Consider the following 24,766-nt stretch of genomic DNA (forward strand, 5'->3'; position numbering starts at 1 on the left):
GGGAAGACTCCCGACGACACAAGCGCTTCACATACTACACACACTAAACACACCAAGTCCAACCGAGACTCGACGACGTCGAGTTCTCGGAAAGAGGCACAAACAGAACGGTCCGATTCGGTGTCCTCTGGGCGCTCTCGATCAAGATCGCTGCATGACTCCAGGCAATCATCCACTCTTGCCAAGAGTGCCTCGCTCCCTAGGCTAACAGAAGTTCGATCATCGGAAGACGAAGACGACTTCCAGCCCCAGGCCGCGCTCCAGGAGTCGGAGCCCGCAGTTAAAGCCAGCGAGGCCCCACGCTCGAAGGACAGGGACACCACCCCCGATCCTCGACGCCAGGCGTCGAAAAACTCCAGAGCCACTAAAGGACAAGGAAAACATTTTTCCACGCAGGGGGAGGGGGGAAAACAGCAGAAGAAACTACCTTTGCATTCTTCCACACCTGTGAAACACATCACTCCCCCTAAACAGACAGACAAAACCAGGTCTGCTATGTCTACAACCAGCAAAGCTACTCAAGATAAATCCCATAGACTTGCTGAGAGAGTCATCCCAGTTCCAGTGAAGACATAGATAGGGTCATGTCAAGAATGTCTTCTTTGGCTGATTTTTATGATAAAAATCCAGAACATTTCCTCTCGTATTTCCTCTCGTATGATCCACAAGGGGCGACACCCTCAGGCTCTACTGATCCTATCCCCCCGAGTAAAAAGCCCCGGTTTGAAAGTCCGATGAGGTCAGAACCCTTCGAGGTACAACCATACGCAAGACCATACTCACGGTATCAAGGAGAGGCTTCCTTTGGTGAGGACCAAGAATTTGGTATGGTAGAAGAGCAAACCGGGACGGGCTACTATGGGGATGATGAGGACCAGGAAGAAGAAGAGGAGGACCCGGAAACATACAGAGTAGATTCCCCGGTAGAGAACGAAGCCCCGGTTACCGACTCCCCGGTCGATAACCAACCCCTTCTAAATGAGGTTCTCGCTCGCGCAGCAGAACATTTCCACATTGACACCCACGGTGTCCAGGAGGAAAGGGACTTCGCAGAAGAGTTAGTGGGAGAAAGGAGGCCTGTTGCCCAGACCATCCCTATCCTTAAGTCCATTCAGCGGAGAATAGATCCGTTCCTTGTGAACCCGAACCTCACCAGAGCAGTCAATCCCAGGGTTGAAAAACTTTTCAGGGCGGCCCAGTCTGACCCTCTCTATATAAGAGGACATCTGAAGCCAGACTCCCTAGTTGTCACCAACACTCGTAAGAGGGCTGGAACACCCTTGTCATCGTCCGAAGCTCCTCCCGGCAAGGAGAGCAAAAAACTATACGGTTTCGGCAGGAAAGTAGCCTCAACGTCCGCCTATCAAGCAAGGATTGCTAACTCCACCACCCTGTTGGCCAGCTACAACTGCCATCAGTGGGAAGAAGTCGCGGCACTCATAGCCTCTGCTCCTGAACCTTTAAATGGCCAGTTAGCTTGGATTTCCGCAGAGGGTAGAGCCGTGTCTGGTTGCATTTTGAAAGCAACCTTCGACGCCGCGAACAACGCAGGCAGATTGATAGCGGAGGGCACTGTTATCAAAAGACATGCGTGGTTACGGCAGTCTGGTTTTAAGGCAGAAACCCAGGCATCATTGTTGGACAAACCGGTGGAAAGCGATCTGTTGTTTGGTAAGGCGGTCGAAGACGCACTGAAAAATGCCAAGGACGAATACGAAACACTCAAGACCCTTGGCCAGTTAACCAATAAACCCCCTAACCAGAGAGGGAATAGTAATTTTCGTCGCCCACGCGGCCAAAATCACCAGAGAGGATCAAACTATTCCCAGGGGCAGGGTACACAGTGGAACAACAACCAACAGTCTACCCAGGGTTACGGCAGGGGTAATAGGAGAGGTCGTGGTAGAGGCAGAGGCAGCCCCAACAAGGGAGGCGGGACGCCTCCACCAAAGCAGTGACGCTCAGTTCAGGGTCCCTTCTCATGCAACCCCAGTAGGGGGACGCATTTCCAACTTCACCCAGGCTTGGGAAGGGAAACATCAGACAGATGGGTGCTGTCAACAGTATCCACAGGATATTGTATAGAGTTACTGCAGCGTCCCCAGAACCATCCTCCACGACAAAGAGTACACTCTTTAGAACATCAGAAGATTCTCCTTGAGGAGATCGCCATTCTGCTAGAAAAGGACGCAATAGAACTCGTCCCGGGACACCAGGTAAACAAGGGTATTTATTCAACTTACTTCCTTGTGCCAAAGAAAGATTTGACAATGCGCCCAGTATTGGATTTACGGCCTGCCAACAAGTATGTCAAGCCCCAGAAATTTCGTATGACCACGCTACAAGAGGTAATCCCCCTCCTAAAAAAGGGGGATTACATGGCAACCTTGGATATGAAAGATGCTTATTTTCATATTTCCATGTTCCCAGCGCACAGAAAGTATTTGCGCTTCAAGGTGGACAGTCGACACTACCAATTCAAGGTACTGCCCTTCGGGATAGCTTCAGCACCAAGGGTATTCACCAAGGTACTGGCGGTGGCGGCTGCACACCTACGCAGGGAGGCAATCCCAGTGTACCCTTATCTGGACGAATGGCTCATAACGGGGGAAACCCCAGGAATTTGCAGGACAAACATTCAAAGGACTATCGACCTCCTCCACGAGTTAGGCTTCTCAATCAACGAGAAAAAGTCAAGCCTGGTGCCAAGCACCTCAAAACAATTCCTAGGAGCAATCCTAGATACCCAAGAGGGGTTGACCTTTACTTCAGAAGAAAGAATTCGGAATATACTACTGCATATTCCGCATTATCAGTCCGGTCAACAAATAACGGTACGCAAAGCAATGCGTTTACTGGCCATGATGGCGTCATGTATTTACCTGGTCCCCCACGCGCGCCTGCGCATGCGTCCCATGCAGGAATGGTTGGCGAAACAGTGGTCTCAGGCAAGTGGTCAGTGGGACGATCTAGTGGTCGTTTCGCCAACACTGGTACAAAGCTTTCACTGGTGGACAAGAGAGAATCTCGCACAGGGGAAACCCTTTTACGATCCCGAAGTACAGGCAGCAGTCACTACAGATGCATGTCTGACGGGGTGGGGAGCTCACCATCTCCACCACACAGCTCAGGGTCTCTGGTCCCACTCAGTGGCCAAGAACCACATCAACCTGCAAGAGCTTCTGGCAGTATTCAGAGCGCTTCAGGCGTTCAAGCCCCACCTACTAAACCTGTCAGTGCAAATCCGGACGGACAGCACAACAGCCATGTTCTACCTGAACAAGTAAGGAGGGACTCGCTCGCCAAATCTGTCCAAGCTTGCCCAGAAAATCTGGATATGGGCACTCAGACGGAACATCTTCCTGTCATCACAACATGTTCCAGGGGAGCTCAATTCCCTAGCGGATGCTCTGAGCAGAGACTCCCTCCCAGAGGAACACGAATGGGTTCTACACAGAGAGGTCGTAGAAGATATCTTCTCTCAGTGGGGTTTCCCCACTATAGACTTATTCGCCACAAGCGAAAACAAACAATGCCCAGGATTTGCATCCAGGTTCCCCCAACCAGACTCCCAGGGGAACGCCCTGTGGATGAACTGGTCAGGGATGTTTGCGTACGCTTTTCCACCAACTCCTCTCATCAGGAAAGTGGTGAACAAGATGAACAGAGAGTCGATGACGCTCGTCCTAGTTGCTCCCATGTGGGCAAGACAACCGTGGTTCCCACACCTACGCAGGATGGCGGTGTGCGAGCCCATCAAACTTCCATCCTGGTACAACCTACTGTCCCAGCACCAAGGTCAAACAGTGCACCAGCAACCCAACTCAATGAACCTGGCAGCATGGCTCCTGAGGTCATAGAGTTTGGACATCTCAATTTGCCACAGAGGTGTATGGACATCCTAAAGGAATCTAGGAAACCAAACACAAGGCACTGTTATTTTGACAAGTGGAAGAGGTTCGTTATCTGGTGCCAGAGTAGACAAATCAACCCGGTTGATTGCACTCCTTCCACTATTGTTACATACATGCTCCACCTGCTAGATGCAGGATTGGTTTTTAACTCACTGAAAGTACACCTGGCAGCCCTGTCGGCTTACACCACTTCCCATAGCAAGGTTTCGTGGTGGAAAGTACCAGTAGTTAAAGCCTTCATGGAAGGATTAAAGAGACTTCACCCTCCTATTCCAAACCCACCAACAGGGTGGGACCTTAATGTGGTGCTAGCCAAGCTCATGGGTCCCTCTTTCGAACCCATGCATAAAAGCAGTCTCAAACACCTGACTTATAAAACGGCCTTCTTAGTAGCTATTACTTCTATAAGAAGGGTCAGTGAAATTCAGGCTCTGTCAGTGCAGGATCCCTTCTTTACTGTCCATAAAGACAAACTGGTTTTACGCACACACCCTAGGTTATCACCTAAATTTATATCTAAATTCCATGTAAACCAGTCCATTGAGCTTCCGGCTTTCTTCCAGGACCCGCAAAGCTCGACTGAGGTGAAAATACACACCCTAGATGGGCGTAGGGTGGTCCTCTACTATGTAAATAAAACCAGACCGCTAAGAAGAACAGATCAACTGTTTGTCTCCGTAGCTACAGGCAGAGAGAGGGATAGCGTCTCTAAAGGTGCCATCTCGAAGTGGATTATTAACTGTATCCAGCTGTGTTACTCACTCTCTGAAAGAACTCTGCCTTTCACGCCAAGAGCCCACTCTACTAGAGGCATTGGTGCCACTCTGGCTTTCATTGCAAATGTACCCCTTGACACCATTTGCAAAGCAGCTACAGTAGAATGCAACCAAATTACAAAGAATATACTCTAACTTCATGAGTGGGGCCTTGTACCCAAAAGTCACAAAGCTTCTTAGGAAAAGGGTCTGATGTTGAAAGAGTTATGTTATGTTATGTTGATTTATACCGTGCACCGCTACCACGTAGGGACAGTCTCCAGTCGCTCTGTTGGTGGAATGTTCCAGAGAGATGGTGAACAGTTACAGGTAAGTAAACTTGTGTTATCTGTAAGGTACAGCTGTTTGTCAGGGGTCAGAAATGTGAGGCGGACAACTCTGAAGATTTTTCAAAAGATGTCATTTTATTAACTCAAAAGGTTGGATAAACGCCGGACTATCCCTATACTGATGAGGATTTGCCTGCCTAAAATAAACTAAATGAAACGTTCTAACAAAAGGTGTCTGTCCCTCACACTTGTACATACAACAGCTCGATAAGGTCATGTTTGGCAGTTTAAGAAAGCCAACAAATATAACAGATAGGTTTGCATCAGGGTAACTGTCTCTCCTTATAACCTGGGTGAATTTCTCTTCCCCAGATTCAACCAGGATTCTGCTCAATAGTCCCAAAAGAGTAAGGAAATCCTGTCTTGTAACACAGTTCCAATATAATTTTTTTGATTCCACTTTGGCAACAAAAGTTCCTACACTTCAAAATTGTTCAACAACGTTCTTCTTCTTTACACTGGTGACACAAAGAACTCAAAACAACTTATTATAAGCCAAGACACTTTCCTAGTTCATAAGGATCAACAGAAATTGTCTTTGTCAAAATTATTCTGCAACAGTTCGTATAACAATTGCTTAGACCATTTTAGATGGTTCTGCAGCAGTTTACACAACACTTGCTTCAGCAATGTAAGTTTGTCAGGATGATTCTGTAATATTTTCAAAAGACATCTTGGTGGTTCTACCACTTCTTTATGACCTTTCACCACCACACACAGTACTTCAACTTCCACCTGGATCACTCACCTGCCAGGCCTAATAATACAAAGATATCTGCTCTGGTGTACTCTCCTGCCAGAACAGAACAAATGGTTACAAAGTTCTCTGACCTGGTGTACGCTCCTGTCTGGCCAAAATAAGCTTCTAACTATACATGCTTCGATGGTAGAGGTTAACTTCCAACAAATTAGCAATGTTTCTTACTTAATATCAAGTTTGAATTTTCCTCCGGGGAAACATGAACCACACTGGTGCTATTTGTTACACTTTGGTGATTGCTACAAGCAAGGCAATATATGCACCATGCCCTTTGAATATCTTATCAGAAGGCCAGTCCTCCTGCCATTCTTGTCTCCCCACTTCGGCTCCACAAATTCAAATAAAAATATTCATTTTGGGGTAAACCAGAAACACACTGATGCTGTTTCGTACGTCCTTGTGTTTGTCACATGAAATGTAGATTAAGTTCTACTCCTACTGGATGCTTTCTATTAGAAAGTCAACTGTTCTGCCACTCTGGTTTGTCCACTTCTACGTTAGCCAAATGCTGACAAGGATCTGTCTCACTTTAACACTTCTTTGGCTTTGGCAATGGGGGTTTAAGCCAGCTTCTCTTATGAGCTTCTTTACATACGGGAAACAGGATTTTACCAACATTGGATTTGTGAATTGCCTTCTTTTGGCTTTGGTAATAGTTGTTTGTATTGGTTTCTTTAACTCTCTCCCTCTTTTGTTGTTGGCTTTTATTTTGCCCCATTCGACCATATCTTTCTGGTCTGTTTGTCAAATTCTGCCACCTCCTCCTCTTTACATTAGCTTGGTTTTTAAATGGTTCAGTGTTCAACTTTACTTCAGTTTGGTATTCAAAATATGTTTGGTTTTGCCCCTGCATACAACAGGTTTATGCTTCGGGCACCATACCATAGTGAACTCACTGGGTCTGGCATGCGCGTCTGCTCGCTCCGCTGCCTCCAGGCTCCTTCAGCATCCTCCACTATCCCTCTGGCCCTCCTGCCATGCTTGGGGGGACCACTGTCCCCTGCGCCCCCGACGAAGACCTTCAAAGATGGCAAGCTGCTCCACATTGCCACACTCAACATTCACTCTGTCGTCAAACACTCGTCTGACATCTGCAACCTCCTCGAACTCATGAATCTCGACGTGCTCGGTCTCTCAGAGACATGCTTCAAGCATAGCTCTGTCACAGGTTTTGACACACTCCTCCCTGAAGGCTACAAAGTCCCCTCTGTGCCCAGGCCAGAGAAGACAGGAGGGGGAGTGGCACTGATCTTCCCAGAACGGATACCTGTGTCCATCATCCCTACTCAGGCCTTCTCTCTCTCTCTCTCTCTCTCTCTCTCTCTCTCTCTCTCTCTCTCTCTCTCTCTCTCTCTCTCCCTTTCTCTCTCTCTCTCTCTCCCTCTCTCTCCCTCTCTCTCCTTAATCTTCTCTCCTTATGGCCACCTTCTGTCCACCACCAGGACAGTCCACTCTCTTCCTTGGAATGGGCTGACCTGGCCTCCTCTCTATTTTCCTCCTCCTCTCAACTCCTCCTGTTGGTTAATCTTAACATCCATCTGGTCTCTCCCGACTACTCAGGACCTTTCCGCAAACTCTGCAAATCTCTCTCCCTCTCCATCCTACCCTCTGGCTCCATGCACACTGTGGACCACACTTTGGATGTTCTCATCTCTACTGACATCCCTCTCTCTGTCCCTCTCACTACCGCTCTCTCTTGGACTGAACCCTCTTTTCTCTCAACACAACGGAAGCTCTCATCTCCTCTTGCAGCAGCACACCCGGCACGGGCACTCTGCTTCAGAGTCACCAGACCCATGAAAAAAGTGACAGTGGCTGCCTTTGCCTCCACCTACTCTCCTCTGGCCATTCCTGCGGCTGACTCCCACCCTGACCGAGCCCTTGCTAACCTCAATCTCTCTATCTGTTTTTATTGTTATTCTGCAAAATGTACAAATAAATATTATTTTTTTTAAAAATCTCTCTATCTCCAACACTCTTGATACTCTTGGCCCTGTCATGAGGGTCCAAATGAAGCCTTCCAAAAAGTGCAACCCTTGGTACCAGTCTGATCTGGCTGCCCTTAAACGCAAATGTAGGTTAGCTGAGCGGAAATGGAATTCGTCAGGCGAACCATCTGACAAACTGGCCTGCCGCCTCCTTCAAAGGCAATATCGACTCTGCATCCGCTCCAAAAAGAGTCTTTATTGAAGCCTGAATCTCTGCGGCATCAAGCAACACAGCTGAACTTTTCAAAGTCTGTAAGGAACTGGCCAGTACTGCAGCATCCTCTTCTGTCACACCCACCCAGGACCTTTGCTCGGCCCTGGCTGCACACTTAATCATAAAAACCTATGACATCCTTTCCTCCATCCTTTCTACACCACAGCATACACCACACCTGAACCCCCCTTCACCCCCCCTCCTCTTCCCTTTCTTCTCTCTCACCCGATGAGGTCACCAGACAAGTCTGGTCTATGAAGGTTTCATCCAAACAGGTGGACCCCTACCCCTCCAAAACTATTAAGGACAACATTGACTCCCTTGCCCCAGCCTTGGCTGATCTCTGCAATTTCTCCTTTTCCAGTGCAGTTTTCCCAACTGCTCTGAAGCACTCCCTTGTGCACCGTCTACTCCAGAAACCATCTGCCAACACCTCCATTCCGGAAAACTACCACCCTATCTCTATCACTCCTTTCCTGGGCAAACTCCTGGAGGAGTTGGCTATCTCTCAGCTGGCGTGCCACACTGAATCTATTGGGTGCTTCCACGACCATCAGGCTGGTTTTAGAGCATCCAGAGGCACGGAAACTGCTCTTCTAAACACCCGTGAAGATCTGCTCTCAAACCTTGACACTAACACTCCTTCTGTCCTCATTCTCCTTGACCTCTCTTCTGTCTTCGACGCAGTTAACCACAACATCCTGATTGCACGTCTCCGTGACACCCTGGGAATCACAGGTCAGGCTCTGGCGTAGTTAACCTGCTTTCTCTCCAACTGTCCATCCTAGGTGGCTCTCAGAGCCTTTCTCTCTACTATCACTCTCTCAACCTGTGGCATCTCCCAAGGATCTAACCTATCCCCCCTGGTTCTTCCACGTCTACATGGCTGCCTTGGCATGTGTGATTTCCACTTTCACCTCTAACTTCCAGTGCTATGTGGATAACACTCAACTATCTTTCAGGCTACCCTCAGCCTCCTCCTGCTCGCTCATATCTGACTGTCCACTATTCAGTTATGGTGTGCTGCAAATGACCTTTGCCTCAACGCCAGTAAGAGGTAGTTTGCATTGGGACCCCTGCTCCCGCCTGCCCACTTTCACTCTGGCTGGCTTCCCTTGCCCCTGCGCCCGCTCCCACCTGCGAGCCTAAAGACCTTGGGGTCCTCTTTGAATCCACTCTCTTCTTCGCCTCTAACATTTTGGACATCTCCAAAAAGTCTAACGATCAGCTACACCTCCTCCGAGGTACTCTACCTTTTCTCACTTTCCCCCAGTGGCTCACTGTCCCCAGAGCACTGGTTCTCCCTAGGCTGGACTATTGCAACAGCCTCTTCCTCAACCTCCCTGCTTCTGCCCTGCGCCCTCTGCAACTCATCCAGAACAGAACTGGGAGACTTATCCTTGGCCTCAAGGCCAGGGACCGCTTCTCTCTGGCGCTGAAATCTCTAAACTGGCTCCCCGTGGCTGCAAGGATCAAGTTCAAGACCCTCTGCATTGTCCACAAGGCTTTCTGGGGCCTGGGACCTACCTATCTGCAACCTTCCCTACCAAAATACTGTCCTTCCCGAGCCCTCCACTCATCTACCTCCAACCTTCTGCGGGTGAGCCGGTTCTCCAAGCAGAGATTTGGAGGGTGGTTCCTTATCCTCAGCAGGGGCCTCCCTCTGGAATAGCCTCCCTGTCGCCCACTGTCTTGAAGTTCCAGAAACTCCAAGACCTTCCTCTTCTCCTCTTCCTTCTCTCTCCCTCTAGCCTGCTAACCTAACTTTCTGCTCTTTCCATCTCTTCCCTCCTTTCTTACAGCTTGCTGACTGGCCGCCTGGTGTACCTCAGAGTCTCCCATGTCCCTGGCACCCCCTGTCAGTCCTCTCCCACACTTGCCTCTGGGCCCTGAACTCGCCTCACCCTCACTGCACTTGAGAAATGACCCTCGAGAGTGGTTCTCTCTGCACTTACCCCATTCTCCACCGACTGGGTGCACTTGGACCTCCCCCTCCCTGTAACCATCTGTGCAATTGCACAATCCGGATGCACCATGCCTGAAGATAGTCCGTTTGCTCTGCCCTGTCTTCGCCCCTAAATTGCACTTGGTAAAACTGCAGAATCGTCATCGGGCAGATTTGCTGTGTCCCAACTGTTAATTCTATTATATGCTCTTACTCTGCCTGTGCAGACTAGTATCTTCTCTGAATTTCAATGGCTCTGAATGACTGTTTTTTTCCCCATGTTCCCACCCTCCTTGAGCGCTTTGAAACACTTGCCTTGCGTATAGGCGCTTTATAAATAAACATTACCGTTGCCAGGTCTTCTGCTTCTTCACTTAGCCCTGCAACCTCCTGCTTTAGGCTTCCTGTGGCTTGCGCCACTCGCAAACAGAGCGTTTTCCACTCCGGAGGCCCTCTGGTGCTCGCCTGTCACCGGAGACTGCCTCGGCTGGGGAAAAGCTTTCAAAATGTACGCTTTCCGCCATGCAACCTCTGCAATTAGAATTCCTTGAGGATGAGACCCTGTCGGGACCGGCAACTGGTCGACATCCGACAGTGGTATGATCCCAGCGTCTCTCCTCTCCTCCAGTTTCTGCTTCGGCCACGATGTGACGAGACCATGGCTACTCCACCTCCTGCTGCTACTCTTCTCCTTCCTTTTGGCCTGCACCGGAGGCGGCCTTTTAAGCCTCCCAGTCTCCCTCAGGTGTGGGTCATTTTCACTAATTAACTGCACTTTGCTGTTTCATGCCTCTGCAGCCCTCCTCTTCATCTCAGTACTTTGGGAATTGTGGGACTTGAAGTCCACAATGTAAACAGTTTTTCTTATGGGAATATTTACACCACGTTCCTTTCTTCGTTTGATTACGTTGCCCAAAGTAGTATCTTAATGATTTAATGAAAGATTTCTAACACAAGCTTGCGACTACCAATGTTCCGGCAGTGAATGCAGAAAATCGACTGTTCTAACAAGGTAGCCCACTTCCAAAGGCAGGCTGGATCCGTGAGAATGCGTCAAGACTGGTTGGTCCCACCAGTCCAAAGATTGATGCACCGCTCAGGGCCTTTGCAGATCAGGTAGTCCAGCAGGGCTTCACCGGGCCAAAAGCAGGAAGGGATACTGGGCCACTTCAGGAGTCGTCCAAGGATCTTCAGTCGGCTTCTCTTCCACACAGGATACTTGGCTCCAAAGCTGATGTGAAGAAATGGCTTCAACAATGGTACGCATCTGCACCATTCAAGCAACCAGTAGTTGTTCAATCTGGAAACACTGTGGGTTTCACTCATGCCACACACCTAGACTCTCGGGCATCACAGATGTGCTTGGCCCCCTTCCTAGGCCAAGCACTCCCAAAGGCAGCACTAGCCTGCGAAAGCATCCACTTTCCCAGGCATGTGCATAAACTAATGAGGCCAAACAACAATATGGCCAGAGAACAAGCAAACATCTCATGGCATGGCCATATTGGGGCACTCGCCACGTTAAGTAGCCATTCGCAGTAAACATGAATGCACACAATATAAATAATGCAAAAATGATAAAAATGTAATTGCTGCCACTAGCTTTTCTTTAGGCACATACAAAAGTAACCAAACATCCCAAGTATAAATGATTGAGGTGAAGTATCCCGACTGCACTGCATTGTAAAATGCTGTGTACACTGTTAAAAAGTTACAAAAAAGTAAAGGACAAAAGGGAAACATAGTTTCTCAGTACTGATAGTATGAAGGACTGAACGGTTTCCCCATAATAAAATAAGTTAAAGGCCAGGGGAGTGAAGCTTAAGGCGTCACTTCCCTGTAAATGTTAGGATAGGTTCAAAAACAAGAGCAAAACATTTGGGGGTCCATAGAACTATGGAGCGAAAGTGGCTAAAAGAGAATTCCTTCTCACACAGGACAGAATCTACCCCAGTGTTGGAGGCATCTGTCTGCACTATAAAAGTTCTTTGGTATTCAGGTGCCCTAGGAACAGGGGCCTGACAAAGGGAATCCTTAAGGCCTTGGAATGCCTTCTTGCAATCCTCAGTCCAAGTGGCTTTCTTGGGCTTTTTAGGAGTTGAGGGCAGTCAGAGGGGCAGCTATGGTTCCATAGTCTGCCATGAAGTTTCTCTAATACCCAGTGAGGCCTAGAAAAGCTCTCACCTGGGTTTGAGTTGTGGGGCTTGCCCAGTCGTGTACAGACTGTACTTTGCTGGGAAGAGGCTGAATTCTGGCCCCACCAACCTCATGTCAAAGGTAGGTCACTGAACCCTGACCAATCTGGTACTTGGTATTGTCTGGTGGGCCTGCTGAAGAGCCTGGAACAAAATGTCCATGTGTCGCACATGTTCTCCCCTAATAGGGCTGAAAACTGCTGTATCGCCCATATAAGCCAGGCAGATTGATATGGATCACTTCCAAGGTCAAATACAAAGCTGAGTCTGTAAGGACTTGCCCATGTACTCATGATCAGGTTTTCCGATACCAAGTATGATAGAAGAAGGTCCCGCTGCCTTCCTGGGGGCTCCCAATAGGCTTCAATCATACATAGGAGCATTTCAAAGAATCTCTCTCTGATCAACTTATTATGGGGGATATGTGGATCACAAATTATAAGTCACCTCATATTCCATCCACAAGGCCTGGCTATACCTGCATGTGAATCTACTGCCTGAGTTAGGCACAACTTCTTCCTCGAAGCTACCCTTGGTAAGTGGCTTGTAAAGCTAGAGAAACTGACTTGCCAGCTACTGTCTGATATGGGTTGGCATCAGGGTACCTGGTGGTGTGATCAGAAACCATTAAGATAATCCTATTGCCTGAGGATGTGAAAGAGTTCAGAGGACTAACAAAAGTAGCCTCTATCTCCTCAAAAGTTGCACTCACTACTGGTAGTGGTGTGGATGGATTTTAAATCCCTGCTCCACTTTTTTCAGATTGCTGACAACGTGTAACCGCAGTAGTGGTTTTCTACCGGGACACTCATCCTGGCCCAGCAGCACTGCATGGTGATCATTCTGTAGTTCTCTTGATATCAAGATGAACTGCAAGGGGAACTTCATGCACCAACTACAGGAGGAAGGTGTCCTGGAAAATGACCACTGACGATTCTGGTGGATTGGTGAACAATGTGTTAGTAAATCCAAATTGGGACAAAACAACCCAACAACAATACAAAACTTCTGTGCAAGTGAGAACCCCCTACCTCCTCTTTCCGATCACCATTCTTATGCCCAAAGAAATATATGCATTTCAATGGAAGGGGTGGTCCAGACAGGGCAAGGTATCACAATGAAACAAGGTTGCAAGCAGTGAACAAAGCCCCACTATGCAAGTTTTTGATGTTACCTGCGTTCTTGCATGTTAGACGGTGTTACCAAAGAGGACAGCATAGCATGATACATTTAGCGAAATTGAATATACTCATCAAAGATTCACACACGCTTTGAGGCAGGGGAGAACGCTTTCAATATGACTTCCGTCTGCTAATGCTGCTTTTCCTAAGAAAGCAGGAGCCTACAACACGTTTGCATATGCCACAAGGGAAACAAGGCGAGTATAGTTACACTCTAGGCGAAGAGCCTTCATCTGAAAGAGATGCACAGTAAAGCCTAAGCCTCACAAGCAAGAAACAGTTGTTTTAACATGGCTGTTTGCAGGACCTGCTCAATATAATGTATTCATGTGCAAGGGGAGTACATAAATGGTACAATTCCAAACTTTCCCCTACAGTCCCCTCCTATGATACCTTCACCCCAGTCTCATTGCATACATCTCTAGAGGAACAAACATCACATCCCGGCATATCATTGCAAATTATTTCTTCAGTAGAATGAAAGTAAAGCACTTGGGCAGTTTGAGAGACTTCAAAATGGGCATTGCATAGCTGATAAAAGAGACACTTGCAAACCATCGACAGACAAGACAGACTTAGAATTCTTACTAGTGCTATGAGCAAGATCTGACCAATAGATGCAGACAGAGGTCCCCGTTGAACTTCAATCCAAGACCCAAAGGTACAGGAAGCATCCGGACTTGTATGAAGGAGCCTTACAGTGTGCCGAATGTGATGTGGGTGACGATGTCAGTAATATTGCTTGAGTAATTTGGAATTAAAGTACAGCACTTACTCTTCATGAGTGCGCAGATGCCTCCTTGTGTGGCCAGAACAATATCTAGAGCCATACGATTCTGAAGTACTGTGGTTCGGATGGCTACTTGTTCTCGAGATAATAGATTCAAAGAGGACGCAGTGGCATTTGCAATATCCTCCGCTAACTCTGACAATTTGGTCAGACAAACTCAATATATCTTAATCCCAAGGGCCGGTTAAAAAAAACCTGCCCCCACAGCAAGGTGTTCCCAGGCGTTGCTTCTCCTGAGACGGGCAGAGTTGGAAAGGTAGGAGTATGGGGTAGTGCATTATGATGCACTACGGGCAGAAAATACCCCATATAACAACTCTTTCCCCAATGAATGGATATCCAGGGATAAGCTTCATTCCCACAGATGAAATGGGTATCAGAATATGAAGCATACCCGGACTAGGAAAATGAAAAATTACAATCAAAGGCAAATGTAACATCATTGATCACTACAGCTAGTTCCCATAAACAGAGGACCTGGGTTGGTGTAGCATATAAGACCACTTGCTGGGGAGGTAAATTGGAGTGCTGCTGGCAAAGTGCATACTTGGTCTGCGATAGGACAATTCAGAGTACCGTTAAAGCCAAAGGCGGAGTGAGCCTCCCTACAGGGTCCAGACAGACATCCCCCCACTGAAAGGGGATGGGTGCGAGAGGGAACCTGGAGGATAAGACATGTGGCAGATGGGCACAGACCGAGCAATCGGTAAGATTGGAAATGCAGGCATACTGCCAGGAGAGATGCAAGTAAGTGTTTTCACTGTGAGCCCAGGAGTGTGCAGAGGAAACATTTTCATGACGGATGGTGCGAAAAGCAACAGTCGCGGTAAAGCAATAATATGTACATTTTCTGACAATCACTACGATAACAAAAATGTACCCAGACATGTACCCTTGGTGCAATCCTCAAAGGTCCAAGTTCAGGAATACGGTTGTTATACCAACGTTTGTGGCTTGAAGACAAAGTTCAATCTAGTTCATTAAGGCAGGTAAGGTGTAAAACACAAACAAAATAAGTTTGCCAGACCAAAACGTCCAGTTCAAAGTTTATAGGATCCGTGAAGATGCAGCAAAGTACATGCCAAAAAGTTCCACATGAATCAAGTACTAAGCAAACAGTTCTTTAATCCACAGTTTATGATTGAAAGTTCCAGATAAAAGTCCAAACTACAAGTATCAAAGCTACCAGAGCCTCCTGTGCATATGAGTTTTAGTGTAACAAAAAGAATGACCAATAGATACCGGAAGGGGCCATAACTTCCAGTGCAGGTATCAGTGAATCCACAGTAGCAGCCTCTAATCTCTGCCAGTGCACTGTCACCTCAGGGTGAATTCATTGTTGATAATGGGACAAATCCAGGGACGAGCGACTTGGCCAGTTGCCACTTTGTTCAGAGCTATTGTTTCTCAGAAGCTCTACCACGGGATTGCAAAGTGTACCTTTTGGCGGTTGTGTTGTGAGGTCCAGAAGAGTCTGACACTAAAGGTGGTACGCCAACCGTGAGGTCTGAATCTGGGTTGTTTCTTCCGGAACTTCAATTGCCTGCCGAAGGAGCCTCCGCTATAGCTCACGCAGGTACTTCCATGCGTGGAAGAGATTCAGAAGCTGCAGGTCCTGGTTCAGCATGTTAGCATATGGCTGGCTAATAGAGGGCTGCACTCTCGCCTTTGGGTACTGGCCATTCCAGTAACACTGGAAGAGTATGACATCAGCAAACAATCAACGGTGTTGCTGGTGGTGGAGTCGGTGGTCGGAGTGGAATTGGGGCCAAGCCAGTCAAGATCAGTCGTCGCAGAAGTAGTGGTGTTGGTGCCGTCTGCTGGATCCAATCCAGGATTTCTGAACACTTTAATGCTGAATTTGTGGTTAGGAGAACCTGGAGCACAGATTTCTGCTGGTGTCCTGGCTGCACAGGGTGGAGGGGATCAGTAGCCGGTTTCTGGCAGGGCTTCACAGACCTGACCATGGAGAGATCAGACAGTTTTAATCAATATGTGACAAAATTGGAGCAACGTATCATCCTCTAATGGCAGGCTTTGAATGTGGGGGAACTGCTGGGGGTGCAGTTCCCATTCTCATGGGGTGGCCAGTGAGGATTTCATGAGTAGACAATTTGTGTTTACGCTGTGGATTGTTTCACATGGTAAACAGAACCAGGGGCAAGGCTTGGAGCCATTTCAAACCTGTCTCTTCACATACTTTAGACTACCTTATCTTAAGGTCCCCATTCCGGCGTTGTACTTGTTCACTAGAGCAAGGGTAATGAGCACAATGGTGCAGAGTTATTTCTAAAGGTTTGCACGCTTCTCTAATAACTTGACCAGTAAAATGAGTACCTCAGTCGCTCTCTATACTGAGGGGCAATCCAAAGCGGCGTGTAAACTATATCAACTTTTTAGCCACAGTGACAGCGTCTGCTTTTCTACACGGGTATTCCTCTACACACCCAGACAACATGTCAATTCGGACAAAACAGTAAACCTAGTTCATGCAGGCAGGATCTGCATTAAGTCTTGACACAATTTTCACAGTAACTTTGGACCATAGAGGCTAATCCAGGAGCCATCCAATATCGACACAATAAATCTTGGGTGCCACCATGCAGCTGTCTCAGGAATGCCACCTAAACTTTGAGTCCAGGTCATATTTCAGCTTCTGGGGCTTGACCTTCATGGATTGCCAGACTGGAAAGGGAAGCAATGGGTGACCGTGGAACTGCACCACAAACAAGAAATTAATTGGAAGCAAGGGGCCCATTTAAGGCCGACCCGAGCGAGCCTTACTATCTGCTAATGTATTTCCAAGGGCTGTGAATGACCGAGGGATCATGCCCCTTGCATTTTACGATGACTACAGCTGCAGCAAGTAACAATGCATTCAATAAAGATGATACAAATTTTCCATTTAATATTCGGATGCCTGTGAATGTTAAATATCCACGTTACTTCCAAAGGACACTGAAATAGTGGACTACCCCGTGGGCGTTCCTGGAGTCAGTATAGATTGTAGCCGATCCATCTCGGGCCACAGCACAAGCAAAAACCACAAGCTCGGCGACCTGTGCTGATTTTGCCATAGGTAATAGATATATTTCTAGAAAAGCATGGGGGTTGCATATAGAATACCCAGAGACCAATTTCCCAGTTTCTGGACATGGATACAAGAACAGTCAACAAAAAGAATCTGGTCAGGATTCAACAAAGGAACATCAAATAGATCAACGGGATGACAAGAGTGTCTCCATGACAACCCGACAGTCAATGCGGCTCCTTATCCTTCGGCGTTGGTAGCTAAGAGGTGGGATTCAGGACTGAACATCGATTCAATGTTACATTGACAACAGAAGAAACATTTCATATATGGTGAGGCGGGAATTTGACGCAAGCTGCGTCTTCCCTTTAAGCAATGACAGCATAGTGTGGGGAACTGCAATCCTAACCGGATGTCCCTGCACAAGTCTGTTTTTTCTATCAACAGTGCTGCAGCGGCGACAGCTTTGCAGGCAAGCTGGCAGTCCCGCGGCTACAAGATCTAAAGCTACGCAGTGGTAGGATACGGGCTGGTGCTTATCACCATGTAACTGAGCAAATCCATTGTGCTCATAGTAAAACACCCCAAAGTGCGTACTGTAATCCGGCAAACCTAAAACCAGTGCCATTGCGAGTACTTGCTTAATGGTGACAAAAGCAACTTCTGCTTTCTGACACCATGGCAGGGTTTTGTGGGTCAAATCATGCTTGAGGTTCTGAAGGAGCTTAACCATGGATACATAACCTGGCACCCATTATCTACAGTAATTTACCATCCTGAGGAACATTTTAATCTGTTTCTTGGTCTGTGTCTTGGGGACTTTCTGGATCGCTGCAATCCGATCCTGGGATAAATGGCTTTCCCCAGTGGAAATCTCATGGCACAGGTATGGAGCACGTGGCACACACAACTGTAATTTGTCTTTAGATGCCTTGTGACCCTTTTCAGCAACCGCTTTCAATAGAATAAGTGAGTCTTACTCAAGCTTCCAAGGATGAGGAAGCTAGGCGCAGATAATCTACATACCGCACCAGCGTCGACCCTCCTGGAAACTGAACAGAATCAAAATATTTCTTTAACATTTGGGGAAACAGAGTAGGGCTTTCTACGGATCACATTGGAAGCCTAGTGAAAGTATACGGTGTGGATTTATGGATGAATGCGAACAGGTTCTAGCTGTTGGGGTGTATGGGTATGGAGAAAAATGCTGAACACAAATCTACAACAGTGAAATGCTTGGCTGAATAGGGAATACATGACAGCATGGTAGCCAGATTAGGTACAACTAGAAAAGCTGGTAACACAGCTGCATTAACTGCGTGAAGGGAGGATAGTTTGCGGGAAACAGGCACGCCTTGGAAGCAAGACGACACAGAGCAACACAGGTTCGATCCCCGGGTCTGCGCTTAGAAACCTCAGGGTATTAAGCGTGTTATAAATAACCTATCATATCGTATATCAGAAAATCCTGAATAAAACAATAAACCTCTTTACCTGGCTTCTTAGTGGGTAAAATAATAGTTTTGCAGGGATTACGGGTTGTTCAATAATACCCTGTTGGAGAACGGATTGTATTACAGGACGAGTACCTCCTTCAGCCTGTCTGGGGGGGGATACTGAGGTATATATGGCACGTGCTTGGCAGGGTTTAGAGTAATTTTGAATGGCTCACCATTAATCGGATAACCAGTGTCATTTGCATGAGTTGACCATGATTTTGTCTCTCCTCAATCACCCGCCCCCCCCCCCACCAATCACACAAGACCAATAAAGTACAGTTGCCTGAATAATGGATTTACAAGCACTGTTTTAAGGTATACTGCCTCCAACCAAAGCCAGAATAACTAACTGGGCGAGGTTAGTTGTCCGAAGGCACCTTGGTACTAGGCCCCACATTTGAAGGCCAGAAGCGTCTCCAAAAGGGCACGTACAGAAGAACTGCATCCCCAGTGAGATCTGGCTGGAACTTGTGGGGTAAACCTAGTCCGTGCTTCACAAAAAGGAAGCAAAAAGGGAAATGGACAAGTGGGCAGGGGAGGTGATGTACCTACCTTACAACTCTGGAAGCTCTGTTTCCCTTGCTCATACAGCTGTCCTAACTCCTTTATCCGGACACCCCTTCGCTTCCAATTGCTGACTCTTCCCAGTATGACCTTGAAGCGATTGCATTTATTTGCCTAGCTCTTGAATACTTGGGATTAAAGCAAGAGGGCCTTTTGCCCATCCTGGCATTTGCTCTCCTGGGTTCTTGATACACCTCCACCGTAATGGCATATGCAGGCCACTGTGCATAATTTTCCTGGTGATACCAGCTCTTGCGGCCCCAGCAGAGTCCTACATTCCTTCCAGAGGGCTTGGCTATAAGTTCACTCTGGCCACAGCTGACGGATGGCCACTGTCTGCATTTCTTCTCTTGGGTCCGTACATCTCCTTGCTTCCACACTACTCAAAAGGATTTGACATAACGCCCCAGGATTAGATCTCTTTCCATTCGGGTTCCCCCTGGTTTTAAGGACTTTATCATCCTACCCCTTTGATTCCTTGAACCAATCACCGTGGACCATCTGTCCTAAAATGTCAATTTTCTGGTGGCCATTGGCTTGGCGAGGAGACTGGAGAAATGAAGCACTCTGGCCTACTGTTCCCGGATGTGGATGTGCGGTGACCCAACTTTTGGTTCTGTGGCCTTCTCCTGGGTCGATGATTGAATGTTTCCTGCAGGTGGTTATAGAAGAGAATGATGTGCACTGCAAATTTGTTCAGCCTGGTCTCTTAACATTGACTAATGTACTGCTTGTCAAATACTCATAATGTAAGGACTCAAACAAAGAGGAATCCCTATTACACAGTCATACTCCATCATTTCAGTCCTCAATCCTTGCCCACCTCAGATATTTCCCCGATTGTGTGTTACTGTACTATTTTCAGGACTTACTGGATAGGGTCACCACCTATTGTGACAATCCTTTAGATGGCGTCAATTTTTCCCAGGCGTGAGACGCGTTCCATGGAGCTATGGATGTGCGGCCGCTAAGCGATAGTCCTTCCTAGGAGTGGTAATATGCGTGAGGGCACACAATCTCAATGTGATAAGTACAAAGACGAGGGAAAACTTGAACGCTACAGTCAAGTGGGGAAAAACGCTCGACCAACTGTTGTCAATGAACCTGAAGTTACGCCAGGGCGGATCCTGCTATATCATGACACCAGAAACAAATGACAGTGGTAGTGATATCGAGATAGAGAGGAAGGTGGAATTGGAAAGAAAGATGGAGTTTGAGGCGAAGGTAGAAGCTGAAGGAAGTCTCAAGAGGCTTGAAGGAGATAGGTGGAGGGTGTGGTTCAGAAGAACGCACAAGAACGTCTTACAGGCCAGCTAGGTGTTGGCAGTAGTGGATGCAGAATCAGAAAGTGGAGAAGGCTTCCTGCACTGAGCCAGAATGCTGAACATTATAGAAGTGAAACCTGTTGACCGGTGGACGAGACTAAGACCAAGAGAGAGGAGAATCGGAACAATGCCCCAGACAAAACAAACGTATGTGTGAGGCGCCCGGAAAGCATTGAACTAGTCGGCCGCAAACCGGCCCAACGTAATGACAGATTGGGTTGTGGTGGCGTGAACTTTAGTGGGTTGACCCAGCGGTCTGACAACTGCACCAAGACCACTAACCCTGGCCTTTCGCAAAGCCGCAGCAGCGGGCTTGAGAAGCATTCTGAGTGGTGGGGACTGAACTACCAAGCGCCCAATGACAGAAGAAACTATTGATCATTACAAGATCCCAGGCAGAACCAGTGAAGCCTCCCGCCACCAAGAGCAGGTAACAGGAGGTAATAGTCCGGGAGGGAGCTGAGGAAAATTAAGAGAGCCTTGAAAAACGGGCAACAACAAACTAGTATTAAGAACTGTTACTTGAGCAACAGTATAAATAGTGGTTAACTAACACACATCTCTTGTGAATTAAGTCTGCCTTTAAAACTCCAACCCTCAACTACCCTAAAACGTTATTGAAGGGTTTATCTTCTCGAACTCTGTCGATTGAACATTGGTGAGAACAGAGTTCTAAGAGGACGTTGGGGCATAATTGTTGACAGACGCAACATCCCAAAGCATGTGGGAAATAGAAGCCCTCCTGCAGACAGCCCAGAATCATCTAGGGCTGGTCTTCCGAGCAACAACCAATCACCCTCTGTCAAAAGGAAATTCCAAACCTATGATTGGTTGACACCAGATCCTGCCAAGAGTCCAGTACTTTCAATCCACTGGGTTAAATCTCCCTTTTTGAAACCAGAAGAAAGCCAATGATTGTCTTCTCTTTTGAAAAGCTGTAAATCAGGCCTCTTTCTTTTAGCCTGTCAATACCAAGGGATACTGAGAATACTTAAGACTGTAAAATTCAAACAAGCGGATAAGACGGTGACTCTCGTTGAACCACAATACCCTGGCCAGTTCCACAAGAGTGTGGTGCTGGAGAGTCAAGAGGGACTCAGGGAGCATCTTTGTCATCCCAGTGGTGACACGATAACAAATATAAAAGTCAAGTCAGTGAAAACCTCTGTAAAGGATTACAAATATTGCTGAGAACTGTAAAAGACATTGGGGAACTAGCTAGGAGAAGGTAGTCCTTCTCCTAGCCCCATGATGATCCTAGAGAACTGTCTTTTATTTGCTTTTGAGAAGCCGGAAATTAGTTACTTTTGCTTTGAACAACCTGGGAATCTTTGGGACACTCTACATCCAGGAGAAGGAAGTCATTCTAATAATAGAATAATTGTAATGAAATTAACCTGAGTTATGAACAGAGCCAGAACTTTTGATTTATTTTAGGGATAGAGTAAAAGCCTTTTTGACTGGGTTGGTGCCTTTTGCTTTGGACTTTCACTGACGTCTTGATGAGCAGCCAAGTTTCTTTAGTTTAGGTAAGGAAACCCCACTAGAGTTAAGGACAGATAGGTTTATTTTCTGTTTCATAAAAGTGTATAGCGGTCATCACGGCACCACTTGGTCAGTCTCTTCAGTCATTGTTGCCACAATATACACTCTACACCAGATGGTATGGGGTTCCAGGGGCTGAGCTGACAAAGGTTCCATTTGGTGAGCCTGATGGTGGATGCCTCTTATTGTAAGAACGGGTACAAGAAAGAGCGGCCTCAGTGTAATGGGTATCTGGTAAGTTATAATGGAATTTTTTCAGTTGACCTCTCACTGAAATCCCCACCACGCACCCTCCCCTTCTAGTAGGTGTATGTCCTACCCAAGTTTTTGATGAAAGTGACCAGCCTCTTCTACTGCAGTCTCATGGCAGAGCTGCATGAAAAGATCATTCGTCTAGTGAAGTCATCCGGCAACGAGAACACTGCATGTTTTGCCTAAATTAAGATTTGTAAAAGCGGTTTAATATGTCGTTGACCTATTACTTGGTTTTCTTTGATGCAGACTAGTAGGGAATTCTATTTGAATCATTGTGAATATCTGATTTTCATTGTTATTGAGTAACAAATAAGTGGTTATTTTACAGATCCATTGATATTTAAAAATGTGGGAAATCTATGCTCACTTGGTGTGATAATGCTGTACATCAGTCTTTTTGTGAATGGTATATGTGAATTATGTTGACATTGCACTGTTCTTTCTTTTTGCTATGTCGTCATCTGAAGACTTGGAGCGGCGAGATCTCTCCCATAAAGAGAAACTGTACCTGAGAGAAATGAATGTCATCACCGAAACACAGTGTACTTTAGGTAACAACTAGCAATAACCGCCTCCTTTCATATTGCAGTTACATTCGTTCTTTTTGAAATGTTGCTTTTCATGCAATTGAGGAATTTATAATGCATATTACTTGACAGTGTTATACATTGGTGCATTGTTCTCAAAGCAACCTATATTACAATCCTGTGATGCAAACCCTTTATTGATATAGCAGACTAAATTCTACTTTGTGCACTATAGATCTATGCATTTGGTAACATCTATGATTTGGAGGCAGTGGCTAGATATGGGGTAGTGGTTGTCAACAAGGGATCAGATGCAGGCAAAGATCTTCAAATGTTGCACACGGTACGATTAATGGAAATATGAGCATTTGAAAAGTGTTGTTGCGCCAAACCTGGATGTATTTGGTGGAGCATGTTCCTATTACTCTGGCATTTACTGTGCACATGGGGTTGGTTGTGTCCGGGAGCATTGTTGATGATATGGTTTTCTGGTGCAAGATCTACGGCTGTCCATGTCAGTGACTTGTTAATACCTTATATGTGATCTACAGTGTTTGAGAAAGTATTCAAAATATTTCATATAAAAATCTATTAAAAATACAAAAATATATCAAATACTATTCTCACATATTTTTTAGGGTAAAGTACTGCCAAACCAAATTCATAATTGGTGTTTTTCATCTTGTTACAAAATGTCATGCTTTTTTATTCATTTTTTATAAGCTAGAGAGGGACCTTGATGGATAGCAGTTGATGACTTCTCTTTTGCCAACCCATGTTTTCCTCAGAGAATAAGCCACTTACAGGAGCAAACTAGCATGGGAATCCAAGAATTCATAGTCCCACCGTTGCTGCCACAGTCTTTGTTTACATCTCTGAAACCCCAACTAAATGCATGGAACCTGACCTTCCTCATCTGTACGAAGTATCTGGCAACTCTGTGTTCATTTTTGCTATCTTTTTGTGTCGGTGAACTCTGACAAATGAACTTGAAATGCAGGAATTTCTGATAAGCCATAGTAACCTTCTCATTGATTATTTTACAATATCATGTGTGTCCTGCCGCGATTTATCCTAATTTTATTAACATCTTTTCTTTTTCCATCCCATAACACACTTCTTACTACCCTGTGCACTCACAGAACACTATATTTTTTTCCACTCTTCTGGAGCCTGGGGGAACCAAGGAATTTCTTCATCATTGGATCTTTGCCATTCATAACTAAAACACTATTACTGTTGCATCACAAATGACTCTTAGAAAGATTATATTTCATCAAATTCAGCACTAAAATGAAGCACAACACTTCCTTTTTTATATAAACTGATTTAAACATAGCCTGAATTGGGGTTTCTGATGCATCTCCTTTTAAGGCTGTTAGCGGTATAACGCCCACCATGTTCCCACCAAGTCCATTCAGTTCTATTTTCTGCTCATCCCGAGCGTAAAGTTTAATTGGATTATATCTACTGTTTTCTTTTTGTATTCTTTTTGTTTTTGGTTTGCTAAAATTGCTGAGATTTCTTGTTTTTTGTGTGTGTCCATTTTTATGTTGAAAGCTATTTGCTGAAGCCTAGCTCATGTATGGGGTTGCTGTTGGTACTCTTGTTCAGAGGAGAATTGCCTAGCATCTCTGAAATGGACAGTGAGCTAAAGACTTGGTAGAGTCTCTCCCAGGGGTTATTCACCCAAGAACAGGTCATTGGGCAGTGTTCGTGCTGGTAGAGAGATTCCCACACCTCCCTTTGTTTTGCATAAATTAACTTTGGGTCTGACCCTAAGTTACCAGGGCGATCCAGACGTGGACCCCTTGCTCACTGTTCTTAGAGAGGCACAGCGTCACCTCACTGATGATGCCCAACAAGGCTGAAACACGTGTATGGGGTTGCTGTTGGTACTCTTGTTCAGAGGAGAATTGCCTAGCATT

The 24,766-nt window shown here is 46.4% G+C and overlaps 1 protein-coding gene across 4 annotated transcripts in view; it reads left to right on the top strand.

The window, feature by feature from the left end:
- The window catches only part of PHF10 (PHD finger protein 10), an 815,357-nt gene that overhangs the window by 145,886 nt on the left and 644,705 nt on the right, over positions 1 to 24,766 (top strand). For all 4 annotated transcript variants that reach the window (XM_069606947.1, XM_069606949.1, XM_069606948.1 and 1 more), the window contains exon 4: positions 22,779 to 22,862. In XM_069606947.1, coding sequence (XP_069463048.1) covers positions 22,779 to 22,862 — 84 coding nt within the window. The remainder of the gene's footprint in view (positions 1 to 22,778; positions 22,863 to 24,766) is intronic.

The sequence above is a fragment of the Ambystoma mexicanum genome, chromosome 4p (assembly GCF_040938575.1).
Source record: "Ambystoma mexicanum isolate Mex_15411 chromosome 4p, UKY_AmexF1_1, whole genome shotgun sequence".
NCBI lineage: Eukaryota > Metazoa > Chordata > Amphibia > Caudata > Ambystomatidae > Ambystoma > Ambystoma mexicanum.